Source organism: Sturnira hondurensis, unplaced genomic scaffold (assembly GCF_014824575.4).
Source record: "Sturnira hondurensis isolate 20B ecotype Veracruz unplaced genomic scaffold, ASM1482457v3 Scaffold0006437, whole genome shotgun sequence".
NCBI classification, from domain to species: domain Eukaryota; kingdom Metazoa; phylum Chordata; class Mammalia; order Chiroptera; family Phyllostomidae; genus Sturnira; species Sturnira hondurensis.
Window position 1 is genome coordinate 7,543,486 of NW_028079068.1, and position 20,659 is coordinate 7,564,144.

The 20,659-nt window shown below is 51.4% G+C and overlaps 1 protein-coding gene across 1 annotated transcript in view; it reads left to right on the forward strand.

Annotated features, from left to right (window-relative positions):
- Positions 1-20,659, forward strand: part of PLXNA4 (plexin A4) — a 412,384-nt gene that overhangs the window by 249,881 nt on the left and 141,844 nt on the right. Inside the window, exon 4 of the mRNA XM_037049178.1 lies at positions 14,131-14,262. Within this exon, the coding sequence (XP_036905073.1) occupies positions 14,131-14,262 (132 nt within the window). The remainder of the gene's footprint in view (positions 1-14,130; positions 14,263-20,659) is intronic.

Below are 20,659 nucleotides of genomic sequence, written 5' to 3' on the forward strand. Positions count from 1 at the left end.
TGTCACATACTTACTTCTGAGCTTCATTTGACCACACACACACACACACACACACACACACACACACACACACAGATCCTAGATAGCCCAGGAGCCAGGGCTACTTCTGAAATCCCAGACGGGCAACCGTTGAACCCCCGCCTGCCCACTCCCAATTCCCTGACCCTCTGCCATCCAGCCAGAAGCCAGGGGGCACTGCCCTGACCAACCTGCTTCCCCGGAGGAGGTGCCATGTGGTCCAGAGGGCGGATGGCCCTTTATGGACAGGACACAGAAAGATGTGAGCTTGGGAGAGTCTCTGAGGAATCTGGGACATTTGTGATCTCACAGTTTTCTTGGTGGAGCTCACACGTTCCCTTATTAATTTCCTGAACACCTATGTAGGGACCCTGGTGTTCATGGCACTGTCGGGGGCCTTGCTGAGGGGGCTGCGCTCTGCCAGGTTCTTATCATCATCACATTGTCTTATCTTTGTCTTCATACTCACTAACCCAGCACAATTCCGCTTGAACTAGCCACAGCCAACAGTCCTGTGCGCTTATGACTTTTTTCCTCACCCAAGGACGTGCTTACTGATTCTAGAGGAAGGGAGGGAGGGAGGAAAAGAGGGAGAGAAACATCAGTCGGTTTGCCTGTTGCACATACCGAGACTGGGGAACCAAACCCGCAACCCAGGTGTGTGCCCTGACTGCCAGTCCAACCCAAAACCTTTCTGTTCACAGGACAGCGCTCCAACCAACTGAGCCACACCAGCCAGGGCTGCATTTATGACTTTTGATGCACCAGGAACGTTAGTAAGAGCACCTGATGGACCTGACAGCAAACTTGAACTCAGATATCTAAGCCCCATATTTCAGCTAAGGATATTAAATAAATCTTAAAAATTCCGCCTGGATTTGCAAACGTTAATAGTAGAGTCAGGATGCCAGCTTGCCTGGCCACACCACCCCATGCTTGCATGCTTTGCCGAACACCTGCCTTCAAGACGCCGGCACTCTCATGGCTAGAGGGAACACACTCAAAACGTGAGAGCCAAGAAAGATAGAGGTTCGTGCCAACCGAAGCACGCGACAGCCTCAAGTGACTTCCAGTGTGGTTGCTGGTGACAGGACAGGAGGAGGTGGTCCGGGTGGGGCAGGCGTTGTGGAGAAAGCCTGGGGAGGAGGGTCTTGGACCAGAGTGAGGGGGGCTGAAAGGAAGCAGAGAGGAACCTGAAGGTGGGAGAAGAGTGGAAGGAGGTGGGGTGAACAGGCTCTGAGAGAGGATTCATTCATTCTGCTCCTTAAGGACAACACCCGCCTGGGCAGGAAAGGCCCCGTGGAGGAATGAACGGGGTATGGCACCTCCGGCTGCTTTGGGCGGACAGTGTCCAGGGATTGCTGGGTGACGAGAATATGAGCGGATGTTCTGCCGTGGGGGAGGGGCGGGGTGGAGCATTTGACTGTACCCTGGAGGGGATGATGGCAATATGTAATGGGCAGTCTGAAGATGGACACCACTGGGGTGAGGATGAGAAAATGTTCGGAGACCACTGTCTGGCTGGAATGGGGACATGTGGTGATGGCTAAAGCCTGGGATATGGAGGAGAGGGGGAGGGGAAGCTGCTTCTGAGCCTGGGAGAACACTCAGACAGGGCCCACTGTCCTTATCCAGTGAACACTTAATCGCTGTTTCTACTGAGCGCCAAGCTCTGCGTCCGCAGCTTCCACCCTCTGAGTTAGGACAGGCCAGTTAGGGCTCCTGGAACTCCTGGGACAGCTCCTGTGGGAGACTCCCTCGTCTCCAGCCTTCGCTCTACTTCTGGTTCCTCCAGATGCGCCCGCCACACGGGGGTTTTCTTCTTGTGGGCGCACCGCCGCGCTTAGCAGCTGCTGGACCCCACTGCAGAGGAGGCGAGGCTTCTGCAAAGGGAAAGGCTGACTGCCCACCTGCTCCGTGCCTGCATGGTGCACCTCCGTTCACTCACCTACCCGTGACTCTAAAGGTCGTGGGGGCTACAGAGGAGAGGAGACACCCCCCATTTCACAGAAGGGCACACTGAGTCCAGACAATGTGGGGAGAGCAAGGAGGAGATTGACTGTCTGGGCAGTAGGGGAGTGTGGATGAGTAATTGGGGGTCCTGACCCTGGTCTGAGACTGTTCCCGATACCACGGAGGGCCACTGCTTCATCTTTAGGAAGTAGGTCCTCTTCTCCTCGGTGTCCTGCTGGCCCTGACTCTGCTTTCTGCCTTTGATGGGTCCTCAGGGACACCTCTCCTCGCCGTGAGGCCCCCTCCGGCGGCTGGCCTGAACCGTGCTCATGAAGCTGCTGTCTTCCATCTGCGTCAAGGTGCGGGCTTCCTCAATCACACCCGAGCTGACCCAGACTCAGGGTTTCCCGGACAATTCCTCTGGGTTTCGGGGCAGCCACGGGAAGATCCCTGGGACCATGTTGGTAGCATGCCCATGAGAACACCCCATCTGTGGACACGCTCTCCCAGGCCAGTCCCCTGCCCTCTGTCCCGCATGGCCCCTCCTCTGGTCTATTTCAGATGGCCCAGGGCTGAGCCATGGGTTCTGATTTCTCTATCCAACCCCTGGTGACCTTGTTAGATGCTGGGACCCCAATCTGTGGGCCACATCCTTTATTCCCTTCTAGGGCACATAAGGGTGCTGCTCCCCCTGGGGGTGAGCAGGGATCATGGGGATGGGTTCATTTGAACTACCTTCATAGTAATCGTTGGGAACATCTAGAGAAACTTACCTATTACTCCTTCACTCTGCTAAGCATGCCTGCGATATTACCATATTCCCCTAGCAATGAAATACTGTCATTATTTCTGTTTCTCGTCTGAGGAAAGCGAAGCACAGAAAAGTTTAGTAGGTTCCCTAAGGCCACACGATTCCTAGGTGGCAAAGGTGGGATTCACACCATCTGCTTAACCCCTCACACCTCGGTCCACACGCCTCTCTCAAGAGAGGAAGGACTCTGGCTCTTTGTGACACGCGTGAGCGAGGCCTGTCTGCCAAACTTTGGGGTGAACTGGGGTGTGCGGGGCACGTGGCTCGGTGTGTGCGGTGGGTGGAGAGCTCCTGTCTATTCATCTGAACCTTTTTTCCTAGGGGTGGGAGTCATCCATCCAGGCTTCTGTGTGGCCAGAGAAACACGGGAAGTGGCCAACCAAGGCCCGGGGTATAGGCTAGTCACATAAGTGGTGACTCCGGGTGACAGCCTGGGTGACAGCCCGGCTGACCCACCGAGGTTTCAAGCCTGTACCTTACAGGTGTGGTTCTCTCCAATGAGTCTCTCTGGAAGGGTGCAGCCAGGGAGGCCGATTGGATATGCTTTGCATTTGGAATAGGTTGTCTTAAACCTTTATTTTGGCCTTTCCTTCACATCCATCGTATTAACTCCCCTTTATGTTTCTTCAGGATCTGTCTTCCCTGAAATTGTATTTTATTCTTTGTGTCACCACCCAAGCAGGCTGGGGGAGGAACAGAAGCCATTGTCCCTGATTTCTCTGTATTGGACAATGCAGGGCGGGAAGCCCTAATGGCAACCTGGAACCCATCGATTGACTTTAGGAGTGTGTAACGAGAGGCCAGGAGGGACCCACTGTCCGCACAGGGTTTGGTAACAGGGCTCGGGATTGGTGCATACACATGGGGCCTCATTAGTCACTGCTCACACCCTTTGCACCCTCTCCCTCCTGGCCGGAATCAGGAAATTTAAACAAAATGCTCTCCTGCGCCCTTCCGGGGCAGGTCCAGCCGCATGAACATAGAAGAAGGGTCCCTACCCACGTTCCGAGCCCTGGGACTCAGGCAGAGAGGTGCGGCTGTGGCATGTGAAATGGGGTGCCTGCCGGAGGGTGCCGCAGGCTGCTGGGGTCTGGGGTGGGCAGGCCCAGCTCGCCTCCTGCCGCTGGATCGCCCAGTTAGAGCGTCCCCAGTTGTTTGGTTTCTGTGCCATAAAATAAGGAAGATCTGTGTCATGAGGACAAATTAAGACGTGGATGAGTAGTTTGGGCGTTTCCATTCAGTCATTTGTTCAACCAATACGTATGGGGCACCCACTACATGGTTCAACATTTGGGATACATCAGTGAACACAAGAGATAAAGATCTCTGTTCTTGTGGAGTTTACCTTCTAGCGAGGGCGATCAGCAATAACTGTAATAAAGTTATGCAGTGTTTGCCAGGCGATGGGGAAAAAGGGAAAAGGAGGGCAGGGAAAGGAGACCGGAAATGCCAGAGGAGAGGATGGGGTATGATTTTAGAAACAAAAGCTCGGGGGAAAGTTCAAGGGACAATACGGGTGAAGTTTTGCGTGCAGATGTTTGGGGTAACAGGAGTATTGACCAGAAGTGAGTGCTCCGGGCGGGATCGAGCTGTCCTTGGCGGGAGATAAACTTCCAGCTCCCGGAGGCCTGGCGGGAACATAGAGGTCATCCCACCCACTGCCCTGCAAACCCAGCAGCTTGTCCATAAAGAGGCCCCTTCACCCAAAGAGATTTAACTCCGCGGCAGCAGGTTGCTCCTCGTACTTGTGACAGCCGTCCTGCTGGCCTGCCACACCGTCCTCGCTTCCTCCTCACCCCAGAAGGCATTGAACCCCTGCCCTCCATCAGACTGCCATCGGATTAATAAGTGGAAGTTCTAGGGTTCAAGCGCTTGAGACAGAGACAGAGAGAGCATCTGTGTGCATGCATGGCTTGCGTGTTTGTGTCTGTGAGTGTGTAGGGATGCCTGCTTGTCCCAACCACAGGAACTCAGGCTCAGAGTTAGCTCCTCCATTCATTCGTTCTTACAGTCATTCATTCATTCAACAAACAAGCCCCTGCGGAGCTCCTGATGCCCGCACTCCATGGTGTGCTCATTCTTCCTGTCACCTGTGTGGCAAGGTGCTGACTGATGGCGACCGGGGTTTATGGCACATAGTGCCCTTGGGGCCCACCGCATCAACTGCACAAATGAGATCCAAAGGCGTATTGTTCTTTTTCCTTCTGAGTGTCACCGTCACCCTCTCCTGTGCCATGGAAGCAGATCCTGGTTATTTATTTACCACCAAGGGTCCTCGCCTGTGCTCCTGCCTCAGTGGGAGGCAGGTCAAGGCCAGAGCAGAGGGTCGGGACACCTTCGAGAGCCGAAGTTGTGTGCTCACAGCTCAGAGGAGGAGCAGAGCCTGGATCCCACCCCACCTCCCTCCTCAGGCACCTTGCCTGCCTCCTCTAGTCTGCACCCCCGTCCGCCACTATAGTGTCCATTTTGTGAACTGACTGGTTCATAGGTACCTGCACAGGGGCCTCGGGGATTCTGAGCACTTCAGAAGCCTGCCCAAGTGAGGAACAGGCCTAACTCAGGCTCTGGCCCCCCTCAAAGGTAGGGGGCACCTCTCCAAAGTCCCCACCATGCTTGGCTCTGTGAGGGAGGCCTAATCAACACCGCCAGCCACACCACCGGGTGGTTTGAGGTTTGAGGGTCTAGGTGGAGAATTCAGAGCTGCCCTAAGACGTGAGTCTCCAGGTCTAACCTGCCCACACCCTCCATTTCCAGTTCCGGTTCCGTTTCCCCACCTGCCAGATGAGACCCCATTGTCACCTCCCTGGAACCCTGGCCAGCGTAGTAGACCTTGACCAGGAAGTTTGGGGAGAGGTGAGAGGAGCACAGAAGGGGGGAATCCAGGGGGTGGCCTGCACCTTTAAAGACAAATAGCATCGTGTGCTCATTAGGGAGATTATTCCAAGCAAGACCGCAGCCAGGACGCTCTCGTGCAACCATTTGCCTGCCTCGGGAAGACGGTATTTATTGTTCAATCCTTCAGTGGATGTAAATAAACAGCCTGGCCCAGATAATGTTCCAATAAACAAACAAGCAGCTGCCAGGAGCTCCCTGGATGGCTGACCTTTGTGGAGGCCACCCTGCTGATGTTTCAATAGCGGTCTGCCTGGCAGCGCGGCCCCTCGCAGCTCCAGGGGTGGGGAGAGGTGTTGGGGCTGCCTGCTGGACAGGCTGGAGGAAGGGGGTGCGCTGCAGAGGGAGATCCCAGGCTGGGACCCAGGGGCTGGGGAGGGCAGGGCGGGCATGCCGATGTGTGCCCTCGGGCATAGGAGCCTGTACCTGGTGAGCCACGTGGAGGGGAAGACCAGTACCTGCTAAGGGCTCGGGTGGAGGTTCCTGCTTGATTTGGACAGAACTGATGCTCAGTCTGGACGTCCTATTGCGGCCTTGCGGCCCCCAAGGCATCATTGACAAATTAAAATTGTGTGTGTTTAAGGTGTAGGAGCTGCTGTGTTGACCTACATGCATGCTGTGCAGTAATGGCCACAATCAAGCTACCTGACCTATCACCTCACACAGTTACTGTGTTTTTTTGTTGTTGTTGTTCGTTTTTCTGAAACCACTTAAAACACATCGTTCTATCAAATTTCAAGTACACAGTGCAGTATTGTGAACTGTGGTTGCATTGCCTCGTGTTAGATCTCCAGAACATACTCGGCCACGGCTGGCAACCTTCATCTGTCAACAGACATTTAGGTGGTTTCCAGGTCTTGACTATTGTGACTCACCGGGTGTTAAATAATGAAACACTCCATGTGATTGGTACTTGGCGGTGCCCCCAGCCCCAAGTGCCTGCACCATCTAACCCTCCTACTCACCCCCTGCTGTGTTACCTGGTGTAGCTGGGAGCCTCTATGACACCCCCGGACCCTGATCTTCCAACTGGCCAGTCCACACCCACTAGCAGCTGTCCAATGTCCTGGCTATCGCTCAGGGTGCAGGAGTTCCGCTCAGTGACAGCCTAGCCCAGAACCAGGCCCACGTCGCTGCGCCTGGTTTCCTTACACTGATAGCTTCCTTAGTCTGATGGGGCCGTACAACCGGCTGGAGCTTGCAGCCCATGGGATGCGAAACAGAGAAGACCATGGGCATCGTGCTATCCATTGAAGGTCCTGGGAGACACAGGGTCTTGTGGGAGGTCAGTGGGGTGGGGGAGATGTCCACTGAGAGCAGCCCTGGGACCGTAGCCCCAGTGATCTAGAATCACACTGACCAGTACGGTAGCCACTGGCCACATGTGCCTCTCCCACATCTGAAGCGCAGCCGGCCCAGCTGAGGTTTGTTGTTCCTGGAAAGCCCATCGAGTTTCAAAGACCCAGCCTGAGAGAACAAAGGTGAATTATCTCACTAGCAGTGTTTCATCCTGTGTATGTGTTCACATGCTGTATTTGGAGCCCGCTGGATTGATAAAATGGATTATCAAAATCTGTTTTACCTGTTTCTCTTTTAAATGTGACCGCTACTAGGAAATCTCCTGTTGTGTAGGTGTCCCGGCTGGTGTTTGTCCCCGCTGTCCAGAGCGTTTGGAGAGGAGCGTCCCCTTGTCCTCAGGGGCAGCCTGAAGGGACACCACCTCTGCCACACAGAGCACATTCACACTGTTCTCTGGACAGTGGTGCGTGGAGACGCGGCGTTTCCCCCTTGGACCCCATCTTTCATGTTATTGCCCTTCCCCCCTCTGCCGGTGTGCGGTGTCTTTATAAAGTCTGCAGTGCCGCTCATTTTCTTCCTCAGACCAGTCTCCCCAGGGACATAGGACATTTTCCCTCCCAAGGTGGCTTTTGGAGAGATCCCATGTCATCCGCTCTGTGTTTTGTGTGCCCGACCGACTGTCAAGGTCAGGCCCCATATTGGTCACCCTTTCTCATACAGATTGCACACACACGTCCCCTTGAGCCTCGCTCAGGGCTGGGCTGGTAATTCCTGGTTGCACTCCAGTGGGTCAGCCCGATCTCTGGGAAGAAAGAAGAAACAGAGGCCTGTGAACAGCCCCGTCGTGGCATTTGCCACTTGGCCTTGTTTGTGTGACATCGGAGCCCTTCAGGAGACAGGCCCTCTGGAGGGCAGGGCTGAGATTCACCTTCTTCCCCAGGAGCCAGCTCGGGGCCCAGAATGCAGGGGGCATCCCGTACCTGCGTGCGGGGGGATGAATGGGTGTGGGTGCCGCTCTGTGAAGGGGCTCGTAGGGTCAGGATGTGGTTTGTCCTTGGTGTCGGCCCCAGAGAATAACAGCCTCTAAACACCCCCATTTACATTAGTGGCTCCTTTACATTTTCTACCTTAAAAAAATCAGCTGTTGTTCTCATCCTTTCTTGCTGATTTGATGATCTGCACATATTGTCTGCGCTGTGTGAAATAGTAAACTTTATTCGTCCTAACGTGCAATGATAAATCTTGTTTGTTATAAGCTGTCACTTTCCAAGCTTCAGGGTGTCCCCGGCATTTGGGGGTAAACCAGAGCCACTGGCCACTATATTTCCTTTGCTGGCCTTTTTGGTTGCCGAGGAGCGTTAGGAGCAGCAGCTGGTGACAGTGAGTCATCCTGCCTTTGACCTTGATCACGCCTTAAGCTCGCTCACCTCATCTTACCTCCATTAGCTCAGAATCCACTGTCTAGTTATAGAACAGGAGTTTGGTTTTTCCATAGGGAGCTGATTGTTGGTCATTTATGGAATAACTACTCATGTTCCCCATCTTTACTGAAGTATAGTTGACAAATAAAACTATACATAAATTATACCTTTAAGGTATGCAACTTGATGTTTAGACACATGTATATTGAGGTATAATTGACAAATAAAATGTATCTAAATTGTATATATTTGAGGTATACAACTTGTTTGGTTTTTGTGTATATACATACATATCCATAAAATGCGTGCATATTATAAAACCACCACCACAATTGAGGTAATTAATATATCCGTCACTTTACATATTCCCATTTTCTTTTTATGATGCGAACACTTGAGGTCTACTGTCAATGTGAAGAGTGTTCAGACCTGTTCAAAATTTTTGTGAGTGTATTGGAGCCCAAACTGATGAGAGTTGCTGGGAAGGAAGATCTCAGATGCTCTGGGAAGAGACCGTTTTGCTGTTTCTTTTCTGCCTTTGAAATTGAGGAGGGGAGGTAAGCAGCTTACCTCCCCTGGTAATGAGGTTGGGAGAAGGCAAGCTGGGGCCTGGATTGCAGGATAGCGAACAGTGCTGTGCTCCCTTGAGGGAGGTCACACCTGTTGCCCAGGTGTGTTAATCCGGATGCACGGGGAACTATGGCTGGGGCTGGATGGGGGCAAAGATAAACCTTGCACTAAAAAGTTGTGTGCCTGGGGTGTGACTGCTCACCAGGGGGTGGAAATTTACGGTCAGATTACCCAGTTGAGGTTAGTTTCATAGAACCCCCCCCCTTTTTTGTTATACTGTCTTCTTAGCAAATTTCAAGTATACAAATGAAATCAGTACTATTGATTATAGTTACCATACCGTAATTAGATCTCCAGACATCTTCCTGTTCTTGCCCTGCCCCCCAACCCGCCCTTGGCAACTGCCGCCCCACTCTGCTTCAGTGAGTCTGACTATTTTAGTTTCCACATAAAAATGAGATCACGCAGTGTTTGTCTTTCTGTGTCTGGCTTATTTCACTTAGCATAATGTTCTCCAGTTCCATCCTCGTCGTTGTTGCAAATGGCAGGGTTTCCTTCTATTTTAAAGCTGAACTTTATATATATCTATATCTATGTCACAATTTTTATCCGTTTACAGATATTTAGGTTTTTCCATATCTTGGCTATTGCGAGTAATGCTGCAATGAATAAGAGAGTAGCAATACCACTTCGAGATACTAATTTCACTTCCTTTGGATATTCACGCAAGAGTGGGATTGCGGGGTTGTGTAGTAGTTCTATTTTTAATTTTTTGAAGAACCTCCATACTGTTTTCCATCGTGATCTTCCCACCAACAGTGTGTAAGGATTCCCTATTCCCCACACCCTCACCAATGCTCGTCAGTAACTACTTACTGACGCGAACCCAGTCGTGGGTCCAGTGCCGCCCGGTGGAGCTGCCGTCTGACCCCATGACCTCTGACCCCACGACTCTCAGTCCCAGGTCGATTCACCCACGTGCAGCTGCCCTCAGCCCTGGCCCTGCAGAGGATACGCCATCTTCCTGCGTTTCATCTACTCGTTGGCTTTCTTGCTATCCCTAGGAGCTCAGACTATTCTGCACATTTTCCCGTTCCCTTCTCCAGGCCACTTATAAAAAACTAACATCGAGACTAGTCATAACACTGGCGCTTGGGAGTCCCCAGGTTCCCACTTCTCCACACAGAAATGTGCCTTTTTCTGCCTCTGACTCGGTTCTTTCTCCGTGGCCACACCGCCCAAAGTCCCATGGAGCCTCATTACTGTTCAATACCCTCTTCACACGGAGCCTTGTCAAAGGCTTTTGGAAAATCTAAATAGCTCAGAGAAAAGTGCTGAGCAGGTGCCGGGGCTCCACAGCCCGGAGACCTGGGTTCTAGCCCCGAATGTCCCTGGTTTATCACTGAATTTTTGGCGAGTCACAGAACACCCCCATCTCAGTTGCTTGGTTGATGAAACGAGAAGGTCGATGCTGGCCGTCAGCGTCATACACACTTTACAACCGTCAGATGAAACGGTGTTATTTAAGAGTGCTTCGAGAGGCGTAAAACACAAATAGAAGGGAGCATGGATTGGAAAATTTACACCAGCTTCTTCTTCATTCCCGGACCTGAGTCTCTCCCTGAAGAAATCAGTAGACAAGTGGTATAGTCAGGCTTTCTCGGGCTCACCCAGGGTGCTTTGTGTCACACCGACCGCTCCCAGCCCTTGAAGGGATTCAGCCTTGTCTATCCAAGAGTGTAGTGTGTAAACACACAGAAGCATGGGCACAAGGATCAGACAGACCTTGGTGTGGGTCAGAGCCATGCTGTGCACTAGCTGTGTGACCGTGAACAAGTTATTAACCCTTTCTGTGCCTCTTCTCTAAAGGGGATACTATTAATGCTTACCTTGTGGAGTTAGGAGATTTATTATTTTTATTTTTATTAAGGTATAGCTGGTATACAATATTATCTTCGATTCAGGTATACTATATAGCGATTCAACATTTACATGCCCTACGATGTGGCCATCACACTGAGTCTCATAACCGTCTGTCGCCGTGCAAAGTTATTCCACTGTCATCATTACAATGAGATTTAACTGCGAAGGTAAATGCAGGTAGAATGCCAAGCGTCACACCTGACACACAGTGTGACCGAGTCATTAACCACTTTTGCTGCTGTTTTACTGTAACAGCCCAAGAGCTGGCCACTGGTCCATCCCACCTAAATTTTGTGATTCTCCGTTGTTCAGCAAGTCCCATCACAAATACCGTTTGTCCATGTTTTGCGTGAGATTCTTTCTGCAGATGGATGACCAAACACCTTCTTTTCTGTTTTCTGACCAGAGTTGTGGGTTGGGTGAGGTTGGGGAGCGGGAGACCTGCCCGTCTTTCCAATAACTAACTGGTTTCCTACCCAGAGAACAGAAGGAGGGCCGTAACTCCATCGCACCTCCCTGGGGAAGGCCAGGCCCGTGAGAGCTGGCCCTGCAAGTGCTCCCTGGTCCAGCCCCCTGTTCCTGCTTTTCCAGTGATGTCCACCCACATTCAGCACAACACCTCATCCTAAAGAGCAGGGAGGTGGAGCCAAAGGACAGAGATCACTCAAGCACTGAATCCAATTTCCCCTGGGGAGCCTGGTCCTGCCGGCAGCCTCGGGGCCCTGGAGACCAGCCAGGGTGCTTAGTGTCACTCTTGTCACTCTCCCCTTGCTGCTCCCAAGGTGGCTCACAGCTGGAGGTGAAGCCCGGCTGGGCTGGGGGCCAAGGCCATCACCACACAGTCAGACTTGGGTGGTAATCCCAATTGGCGGCTTTGCATGAAGTCCTGTTTCATTCAGATTAAGTCAGGGCCAGGCCAGGTAGATGTCTGGTGGCTTGGGGGTGGGCACAGGCAACAGGAGGGCTATTGGAATTTGAGGCATTTTGATTTTCAGAGCTAAACAGATCTCTCTTCGATTCCTTTACTAGTTTTTGGTTGTTGTTGCTCTTGTTGTTTAGTGAACTTAATGGGAAATTGGCAAAGAGGAGTTTTAACTTCATCAATATATTCTTCACTTTTAAAAGTCAGTATTTGTCAACCTCACGTTTTCAGCATCACTATCGGCGATGACTGGTGAAAGCCACTGGGATTATATAGTCCAGAGACAGACAATGACCTTGGCTCCCTATGGTAGGTCATACCCTCAGGAAGCAACTGTGAAACCCATCAAGGAACAGGTCTCTCACATCAGGGCTCTCTCTCCAGATTCTATAGCTCCGGCCAGCTGTTTAATGTACCTGGGTCTCGTGTGTTTTCATCTACTATCTGTATATCAGCTAGGACTTTTGATATTAATTTAACAATCAGGAAACCTCTTGAGTAACAAGCAAGTCCCAACATTGGAAAGGCTTTGGGGTTATTTTGATTTAGTGGCTCAGGAACATCACCAAAAAATAATTTATTTTTTCTAACTCTGCTCTTGACCTTTTCTGGTTCCAGCTCCCCTCATTGGCACAAAAGGGCTGCCAACAGTTCTTTGAGCTCCCTGTTTCTTTGACCCTATTGAGGGTGAGAAAAGGTCCTCTCTTCTCCCTTCATGAACCACAGACTCAGCTTTGCTCTGATCACACATGCTGATTGACTTGGGCCCGCTTTCTTTCAATCACTGTGGTAAGAGAGTGAGATTACATCGATTTGCTTAGGCCCATGAGGGACCACCCAGGAAGCAGGGAGTTGTTCCAATATCACCCAAAAGGGGAGAGAGGATGGAATGGATGCTGGAGGGGTCATGCAAGTTATGACAGATGAACACCAAAGTTTTAAGATTGAGAGGTATATTAATGAAGAAGTATATGCAAAGCTGCCTTCCTGATGTCTAGGAAGAGCTTAAAAATAATGCTTCAAAGTTAAGAAACAAAACAAAAAACAGATCCTAGGGTAAACTTTAAATCACACACACAAATCACAAAATACCCTGCTGTCAGAGTACAGGGAATTCAGCAGAGACAAGAGGCAGCCGACTCTCAAGTGAATCGATCTGGACGGTCGGTGGTCATCACTGTGGTGCCCTTGTGGTAATTTAGTCCCCCTGAATAACTCTTCTGCTGTCCTCGATCTTGTGAGAAGTTAAAAATTAGACATTAAAAATAAGAGTCCATAGCGGGAATATTTACAATAGAATTTTTCTTTAGGTTTGTTATTAAAATCTCCAGAATTACACTGTGGGTATTTTATAGTCTTATACAAATGCTATCGAATCAAGCCTGGCAATCCCCTCGCTCTTGCCTCTCCCCACCTCCCCCCAGTGTTCCCCACACCCACATTGCTGGTAACGTTCAGTCCTGACGTATGTGAGTGGCATTGTTAGCCCTGGGGAGGGATCGTCAGACCTGTCAGCTCAAACTTGTAATGACTCTGATTCTAGAGTGTGTGCCCAGCTTTTTTAGATTTGTCCTTGGTGATGGCAGGCACAGGCAAAATTCTTTCCCGATTGTCTGCATGTTGCCTAAGCAGTCATAGGAAGGACTGGTGGACGGTGCAGGGACGATGCCCGAAGCACATTTTCCTGGAATGCCCATGTCCCCTTCCCTGGGGACACAAATAGAACCTGTAGGAGGTCTCAGGACTCTCCAACTACTCCAAAATCTGAGGCATGCGCCATTGGTTTCAACAGTCAGCATGAGCCCACCTGGTGTAAAACTTCCAGGAAGTAGAGAACCAGGGACCCCATTGCCTGGTTCCCTCCACGGTGCAGCAGAGACAGCTGACTACCAATTTCAAAAACATCAGTTATGCCTACATGTTTTATGCTCGTAAATATGGCAAATACTGCTGCCTTTCTGTTACGGAATGACACTCACATGAAACGCAGATTCATTTAGTCCACGGTTCCCCAATCCCAGATCCGTTCCACACCACCAGCACTGTCTTCCTCTCCAAAGCTTACCTGAGATACCAGGAAGCAGAAAAAATAATACTGGTTCTTGGTAAAGCCTGGTTTGGGTTGTGGAACCTCACCTACTTTTGCCGTTCCCTGCATGAAGCCATGACACACTGGACTGTTCAGAGCCTGGCCTCTGGGCACTGTGGAAACAGTTCACTGCCTCTGCCCTGGCTGCTGGGAGGGTGTCTGGGCTGCAGCTCAACCGTGAGCAGGGCAGGATCTGTGCTCACCTCGGTTCTCCTCTCCCTCTTCTCCTCAGATCCGGGTGGATGGGCCCAAGGGCAATGCCCTGCAGTACGAGACCATGCAGGTGGTGGACCCTGGCCCTGTGCTCCGGGACATGGCCTTCTCCAAGGACCACGAGCAACTCTACATCATGTCAGAAAGGCAGGTAAGGCTGTGGGAGCTCTGTAGGCATTTGTCTTGCAACTAAGTATTAGCCTGCGGCTCCATTGAAACCTACAGGAGGCCGGCTACAGAGAGGGGACTTGATTGATGGCTCAGTGTGTATTCTTCCAGTTTTACTGCCTGGGGATGAGGCTGAGCTCCCCGATACGGGAAATGAAACATTTTAAATATCAAAATATCTATAACTCTAGAACCAATCCACTAACTTCCTAAATGATGGTGTGTATAGGTTCTGAGTCAACATTTCCTCTCTTCTGAAGACACGTGGTGCAGATGCCCAAATGTCCTGTTCGTGTTTCCCCAACAGTGTCTAATCTCCTACCAAGGTCATCTTTCTAAACCCTGGAAGTCTGTGGGAGGCAGGGATTTGCTTCCTAAAAGTCCTAGTTTGAGGGAACATCATGGAAGAGCCAGATAGAAGGAGGTTCAGAGAATAAGGGCATGTGTCCTAAGCCTTTGGGTGTACCCATACCTGTCACATGGGACCTCCAGCAAATGCCATAGGGCCAAGGCCGGCAGAGCAGATATGGGGCAGGGACTGCTTCTAGCTGATGCTGAGTTGGAAGGAGCAAAATCGGGCTTGCTTCTGGAACTCAGTTGAGAACTGTGTTCTTCAGGGGTTCTTGAACTCACATCAGAACTCTATGTCTACAGCAGGCAAAGGAATAGACTTTGCCTTGGAAATTCCATGCGTTGAAGGGTGCTTCTTGGAGAGTCCTCATCCACTGCCCCACAAGACACACCCACCCAAGTGTGGATCAGCACTGCCATACCTCGGTCCCTGTCATCTCCATGGAGGATGGATCGTGCCCAGGAGCCGTCCCTCCAGCCCATGAATATGTATGTAGCAAAGGCAGCAGCCATGAAGGGCAGATCCCCCCTCTTATTCATCTTCATTAGTGAGGCCTTAACTCCCCAGAGGACCTTGCTGACAGAGTCTGGATTGTTCCTCCTGTCCCCTCTCTGCACAGAGAGGGAGATAAATACCACATTATGCCACCCACAGGGCTTGTGCATTATGCCTTGGCAGCTCACAGCAGCTCCACCCTCCCCAAGAGCTCGATGACATCTTCTCTTGGTGTGGGACTCCCTGTTCAGCCACACTGGGACCCATTGTGAGGCCCTGGTGAGGCTGCCCTGCCTGGGAAATGGCCTGACACAGGGCCGAGAGCGAAGGTTTTTACCCCAGGAGTCAGGACTGGGTATGAGGCTGCTTCTTTGCTTTCATTTCTTGCTCTCCTTCAGGGGGTCCCCATGCCCCACCCCCTGCCTACCTCCAAGGCCCTACACATGGGGTGTTAGCAGCTTTCCTTGATGGAATGAATGCTTTGGAGAAGACCTAAGATCTCCATAAGGGATTGAATATTTCAGGATTTCTTGCCTGATCTGAAAGCCAGGATTTCTGGACCCAGAAGTTCAAACATGGAAGGAATTCCAAAGATGGAAAATATAAGCTATGTGGAACCCCTTCTGATAACTGGATCGGGGTTCTGATCTCCTTGTCCTCAGCCATTCTACTTCTCTGAGAGTGCAGACAGTGGTTAGAACCCATTCAGGTTGGCAATGAGGCATTCTGGGAGCCCTGGTTATTGGAAAGGAAAAGAAGACAGGAATGGACAGGACTAGGCCGTTCATCCCTTCTGGGGCCGCTCCTCACAAAGATGGAGGGCTGCCTGCCACCCGAATCACTAGCCCAAGGCCCTCAACTCTTGGGCCAACAACACTGGTATCCAGTGGGTGTGCAGAGCCACTGTGGGGAGTGGTGGTGTAGCACAGTGGTTAACTGTACAGGTCTTGGTTGCAACGCAGAATACCTCAGCATGCACCTTGGCGCCACCACTTACTAAGCATATTCTCAAGTAAGTTCCTTAAACCCTTAAAGACTCAGCATCCTCAATTATCCCTTGGAAGTAACAATAACATCTTATCGTGTTGTTCCAATGACCAAATGATATAATGCATGTCATAAGGGCTTGATAACTGCAGGCTGTCCCTCTTACACTGTTACAACAGGAGTGTCTGAACATTGGCTGTATTCGTCATCAGGCAGATGGTGACGTCAAGATTCTGGGTGATCTGTCTAATAGGTAGGAAGTGCAGGAATCCATGTCAAGGCCAAGGTGGGAAGGGAGCAGACATCTGGCCCCAGGGAGAGCAAATCAGGAACCCACAGACTGCTTTACTAAACCAAGTAGAGCTCAAGGCAAGAGCACCTCCGTGAACATACCAGAGATATGCCAGGCAGCCCAGGGACTCAGGGCTGATTGCAGCCTCCATTGCTGGTGGGTTGGTGTCAGCCACAATGGGTCAGACGCTAGCAGGGCTGACTCTGCAGACTGACAGTGGACACTCAGCAATGACGTCTGCCCTGCCTGGGAGGCACTGCCCTTCTCAACTCGCTACGTTTTCCCTGTCCTTCAAAACTTAGCTCTGTTGCCACAGTCTCCAGTGGGTGATTCCTGCCCTGTGGTCGGACACCTCTGAGTTAGCTCCTCCTAGACTGGGCTGAGATGACGACTTCCTTGTCTTCCTTTCCTGAGAGACGGCACGGGGCAGCTTGAGGGCAGCCCTGTACCGTCTTCATCTGCCTAAACCTTAGCTGATAAGCCCTTGATGAATATTTGATGAGTGAATAAGTGAAGGACTGAATCCCCAGTGTCTTTAGTGAACTATTACTGGGAAAGAAAGGGACTGGTATAAATTATTTATCGCTTATATTAATTTCCAAGTTTGAACTTAGATAATTAAAAAACTACACTTCATAGAAAAAACATCTCCTAAACTTTGGGCATCTGTTTATTACTGCCACGACTTTTGTCCTGTGCTGAACTATTTTTTTTTGCTTTGTACTTTTATTTAAATAAACTTACTGTTCACACTTAAATAACCTATATTAACCATCTCCTAAACAGTAATATTATAGATGTGCTGTGCCCATCATATAGTATAAAACACCTAAATGTGATCATGTAATTCATAGTAAGAAATATATTTGGCCTTCATCTCTGTTGCTGGCACAGAGCTACCAAAACCCTTGGAATTTTCTGAAGGACAAGAGCAATGGGAGCATCTTTTGCTATAATATTTGGTATCTCGTCTGTAGTTCCTGAAATCTCTTTAGAGCCATGAAGGTGAAATGGGTGTCTTGTTATTTCTAACAAGCCTCTTTCAGCCACAAGTGAGTTTATGTGAATGGGAGATTTTTGAAAAGGCCTTAAAGATGGGGGGGGGCGGTTGCTAGGGGAACCAATCGTGTGGTTATAGAGGGCTGGATGGGGTAAGGATTGTGTAGCTAACAGAGATAGAGAAGGAGTGTGATGTGTGTGCGTGTGCATGTCGGTCCTCGTCTGTGTGTCTCCATCAGCCCTTTCTTGCTTTGCACGTGTCTGCGTGTTTGCATAGGGTGAATATTTGCTACAACTCCAGTATTCCCAAGGGGACGTCTATACACACTGAAGCGCCGTGACCAAAACCTGCCAGACCGATGGGAGGGAAGGAAAAGGAAGTGTCGGCGAGGCAGATAAGTGAGGAGCTGAGGTGGCCAAGCCGGGGTTGTCCTCAGGTGCCTTGGGGTGACAACCCCCTACTGGGAGAGAAGCTGCCCCCCCCCACAAGGCACCCCTCCTCTTGGACAGGCCCCAGAGCAAGCAGCAGATTTCCAGTAAATTTCAGCCTCCCTGCCATCCCACACAACAGCTCCCAGCACTCTGCTGCCTGACAGCGGGGGCCTCAAACACGTTTCTGCTTTTGAGACACACTTTCAGCTGGGTCTGGTCCAAAGCCGACTTTCACGTGCTGACTCTGGTTGGCAGTGGTCTGCCGTCTGCTCCCAAGTGCCTGGGGACACTCACGGCCTGTCGCTCATGAGGCGGTGCCACTCAAGTCCTGGCTGTGATCCAGGACACAGGTGCCTGCAGGGGCTGAGGAGGTGGGTCTGGAGGCAGGTCTACCTGCTGGTCAGCAGGCAGAGCAGCTCTGCTGGGCTCCTTCTGGTGCAGGCATTCCAGGGCTCCAGGGACCCACGACTCACTGGGGTTCCGGGCTTCACACGGGAAAGAATCCTAATGCAATCCAGCATGGAGTTTGAAGTGAAAGAGTTTATTAATGAAGGAGCGGGAGAGAGAGAAGTCTCCTCCACAGGCAGAGCAGCCCCCCCGACCCCCAGTGGGGTTTGTTTCTTTAACTGAGGCTCATTTTATCGACAGATAGGGCATTCCATGGGGCAGGGGAATATTCAGGATTATTCTGGGGAGAGGGGTGGAGACTCCTCAGAAGAGGGGAAGTACTGTGGGCCACGTCGTGTCCACACACGGGCTTTCTGTTTCCAGTCACGGTGGCACCAGGCGTGTCGGCTAGTATGCCAGAGGGTCACAAGGAGCATGCAATGTGGCCAGGGGTTACAGCGAGGTGAAATTAGTCGCCACGTTGGACTGCGCTGGTCTCGTGTGGCTTCTGAACCAGAGATCCATCGGGGGTTGGTCTTACTATCTTCCTGATGGAACCTCGTAGGCCACATTGATTACAGCCGTTTTGCCACATACCCTGTGTCACTTGCAGCCTGATCCAGTAGTGAAGGAGGAGGGCCACCTTGCTTTCTAAGGTATTATCCAGGCTTGATTCATTCATTCACTCAACAAATTCTCACTAAGCACCTGCTATGTGCCAAGAGCTAGCTGAGGCCTTGAGGGAAACAACAATGAAGAAACAGATAAATATCCCTGACTTTAGGAGCTTACAATTTTAGCAAGAGGATGCAGTGAGGAAGCAGTCAACATACAGAAATCACGCAGTGAGCTGGCTGGTGACTGTGCTGTGGAACAAGGAAGTGGCGTGAGGGTCAGTGGATCCTGGGGGGTTGCAGTTTTAAATGGAGAAGGCACTGAAGGCTTCCCAGAAAAGCTCCAGTAGGGGAGGAGAACTGTTGGGGCTACCTTCCCTGTTCTTTGTGTTTCTTTCCAGACTCTTTGCTTGGGGTTGTAAAATTGATAAGCCGGTGAAGCCTGTGTGGTGGGAGGGAACTGGTGAGAGGATGCTTTTGAGGCTGTGGTTTTTCCCACGTTGAGAGTTTCAGAGGGAAGTTCAGTTCAAGGGCAAGGTGGGCCTGTGGCCCAGCCCAGGCTCATGCCATTTGGGGTTTGGATTCCTAACTGGATGGTGTCTCTGCTGGGCCCTGTGTGTGATGAGGGAGACATTACTGCTTCTACGTGCCTCGGTGTCTCTGCCCACCCCACCCCCGCCGCCCAGCCTGCCTCTCGGGTTCCTTCTGTGGATTCGGAGGGTCTGATGGGCAGCCTGACGATCTCAGAGGATGGCCGACGTTGTTCTCACAGGAGGTGCCGTTGTGGAGACAGTTTCTGCAGCCAGAGACGAGAGATGGGCTCCAGGAAGAATGACCCTGATTCTGTCAGCTCTGGGTCCCTGGTTGCGTCTATTTGAGGTTTGTTTGTGGTGACACGGCCATCTCTCCATGGTTCTGCCTGCCCCTGAAGGGGGCCAAGCACTAAATTCCAGTTTGTGTTTAGATGGCTGACACGGTGACAAGCCCATGTGGACATTTGCCTCTGGCACCCAGACCAGGTGGTTTCTGGCAGCTCCTGGAGACGGGACTTGAAGCGCAGGCCCGGGAGAGAACGGCAGGGAACGGGCCACCTCAGGTGCTCCGCAAAAGAAAAAAGGGTTGTGGCGTTTCACCCAATTCACTCGGGCGGATGCCGTCCCGGGTGAATTCGCCTGGAACTGATCCCGAAGGTTCGGGAACAAGATGTTCCCACCTCTCACTTCCCTCTCAGAAGGTGGCTGACTCCCCTGTACCCCCCGGCACTGGAGGGAGCCGGGCAGAGCAAAGGCTTTCCTGCTGCGGTTTCCTAGCAGGGATTCTCCACGGCAGCGTGGAACCCGTAGGACTAGAAGAGCCCTCCAGGTTGTCTGGGTTCAAGTCTCTCCCGTAGCCTTTCTGCCCCATGACTGATGTGCAGACCAAAGCCCAGAGAAGTCAATGGCTCGCCTGAAGTCACGCAGCAGGCGGGAGGAGGAGCTGAGTTAGATCCAGCTCAGCACCTGCTGTGATGTTTTTTCTTGCAAGGAGGGACTTGGAGCTCCTTGTGGGGCAAGAAACACGTAGGAAGTCAGAACTGCCTCCATTGCTGTGTGGAGGCTCCTGGATTTATTCTTCCTTAGTTCCAGCCTAGTGTGAGTTGGGGCAAGAGCCCCTTTACAACATCTGTTCTAGAGCTTCTTGGGGTACACAGGGCCCCAGACATGGCCAGTCCACCCCGTAGAGAGGATAAGCAGAGAAGCAACCCCACCCCACTGCCCTGCTCCAACAGACATGCTTTTAGAGATCACTCCTGTAGGCGTCAGCATCACTAACATGTGAACGG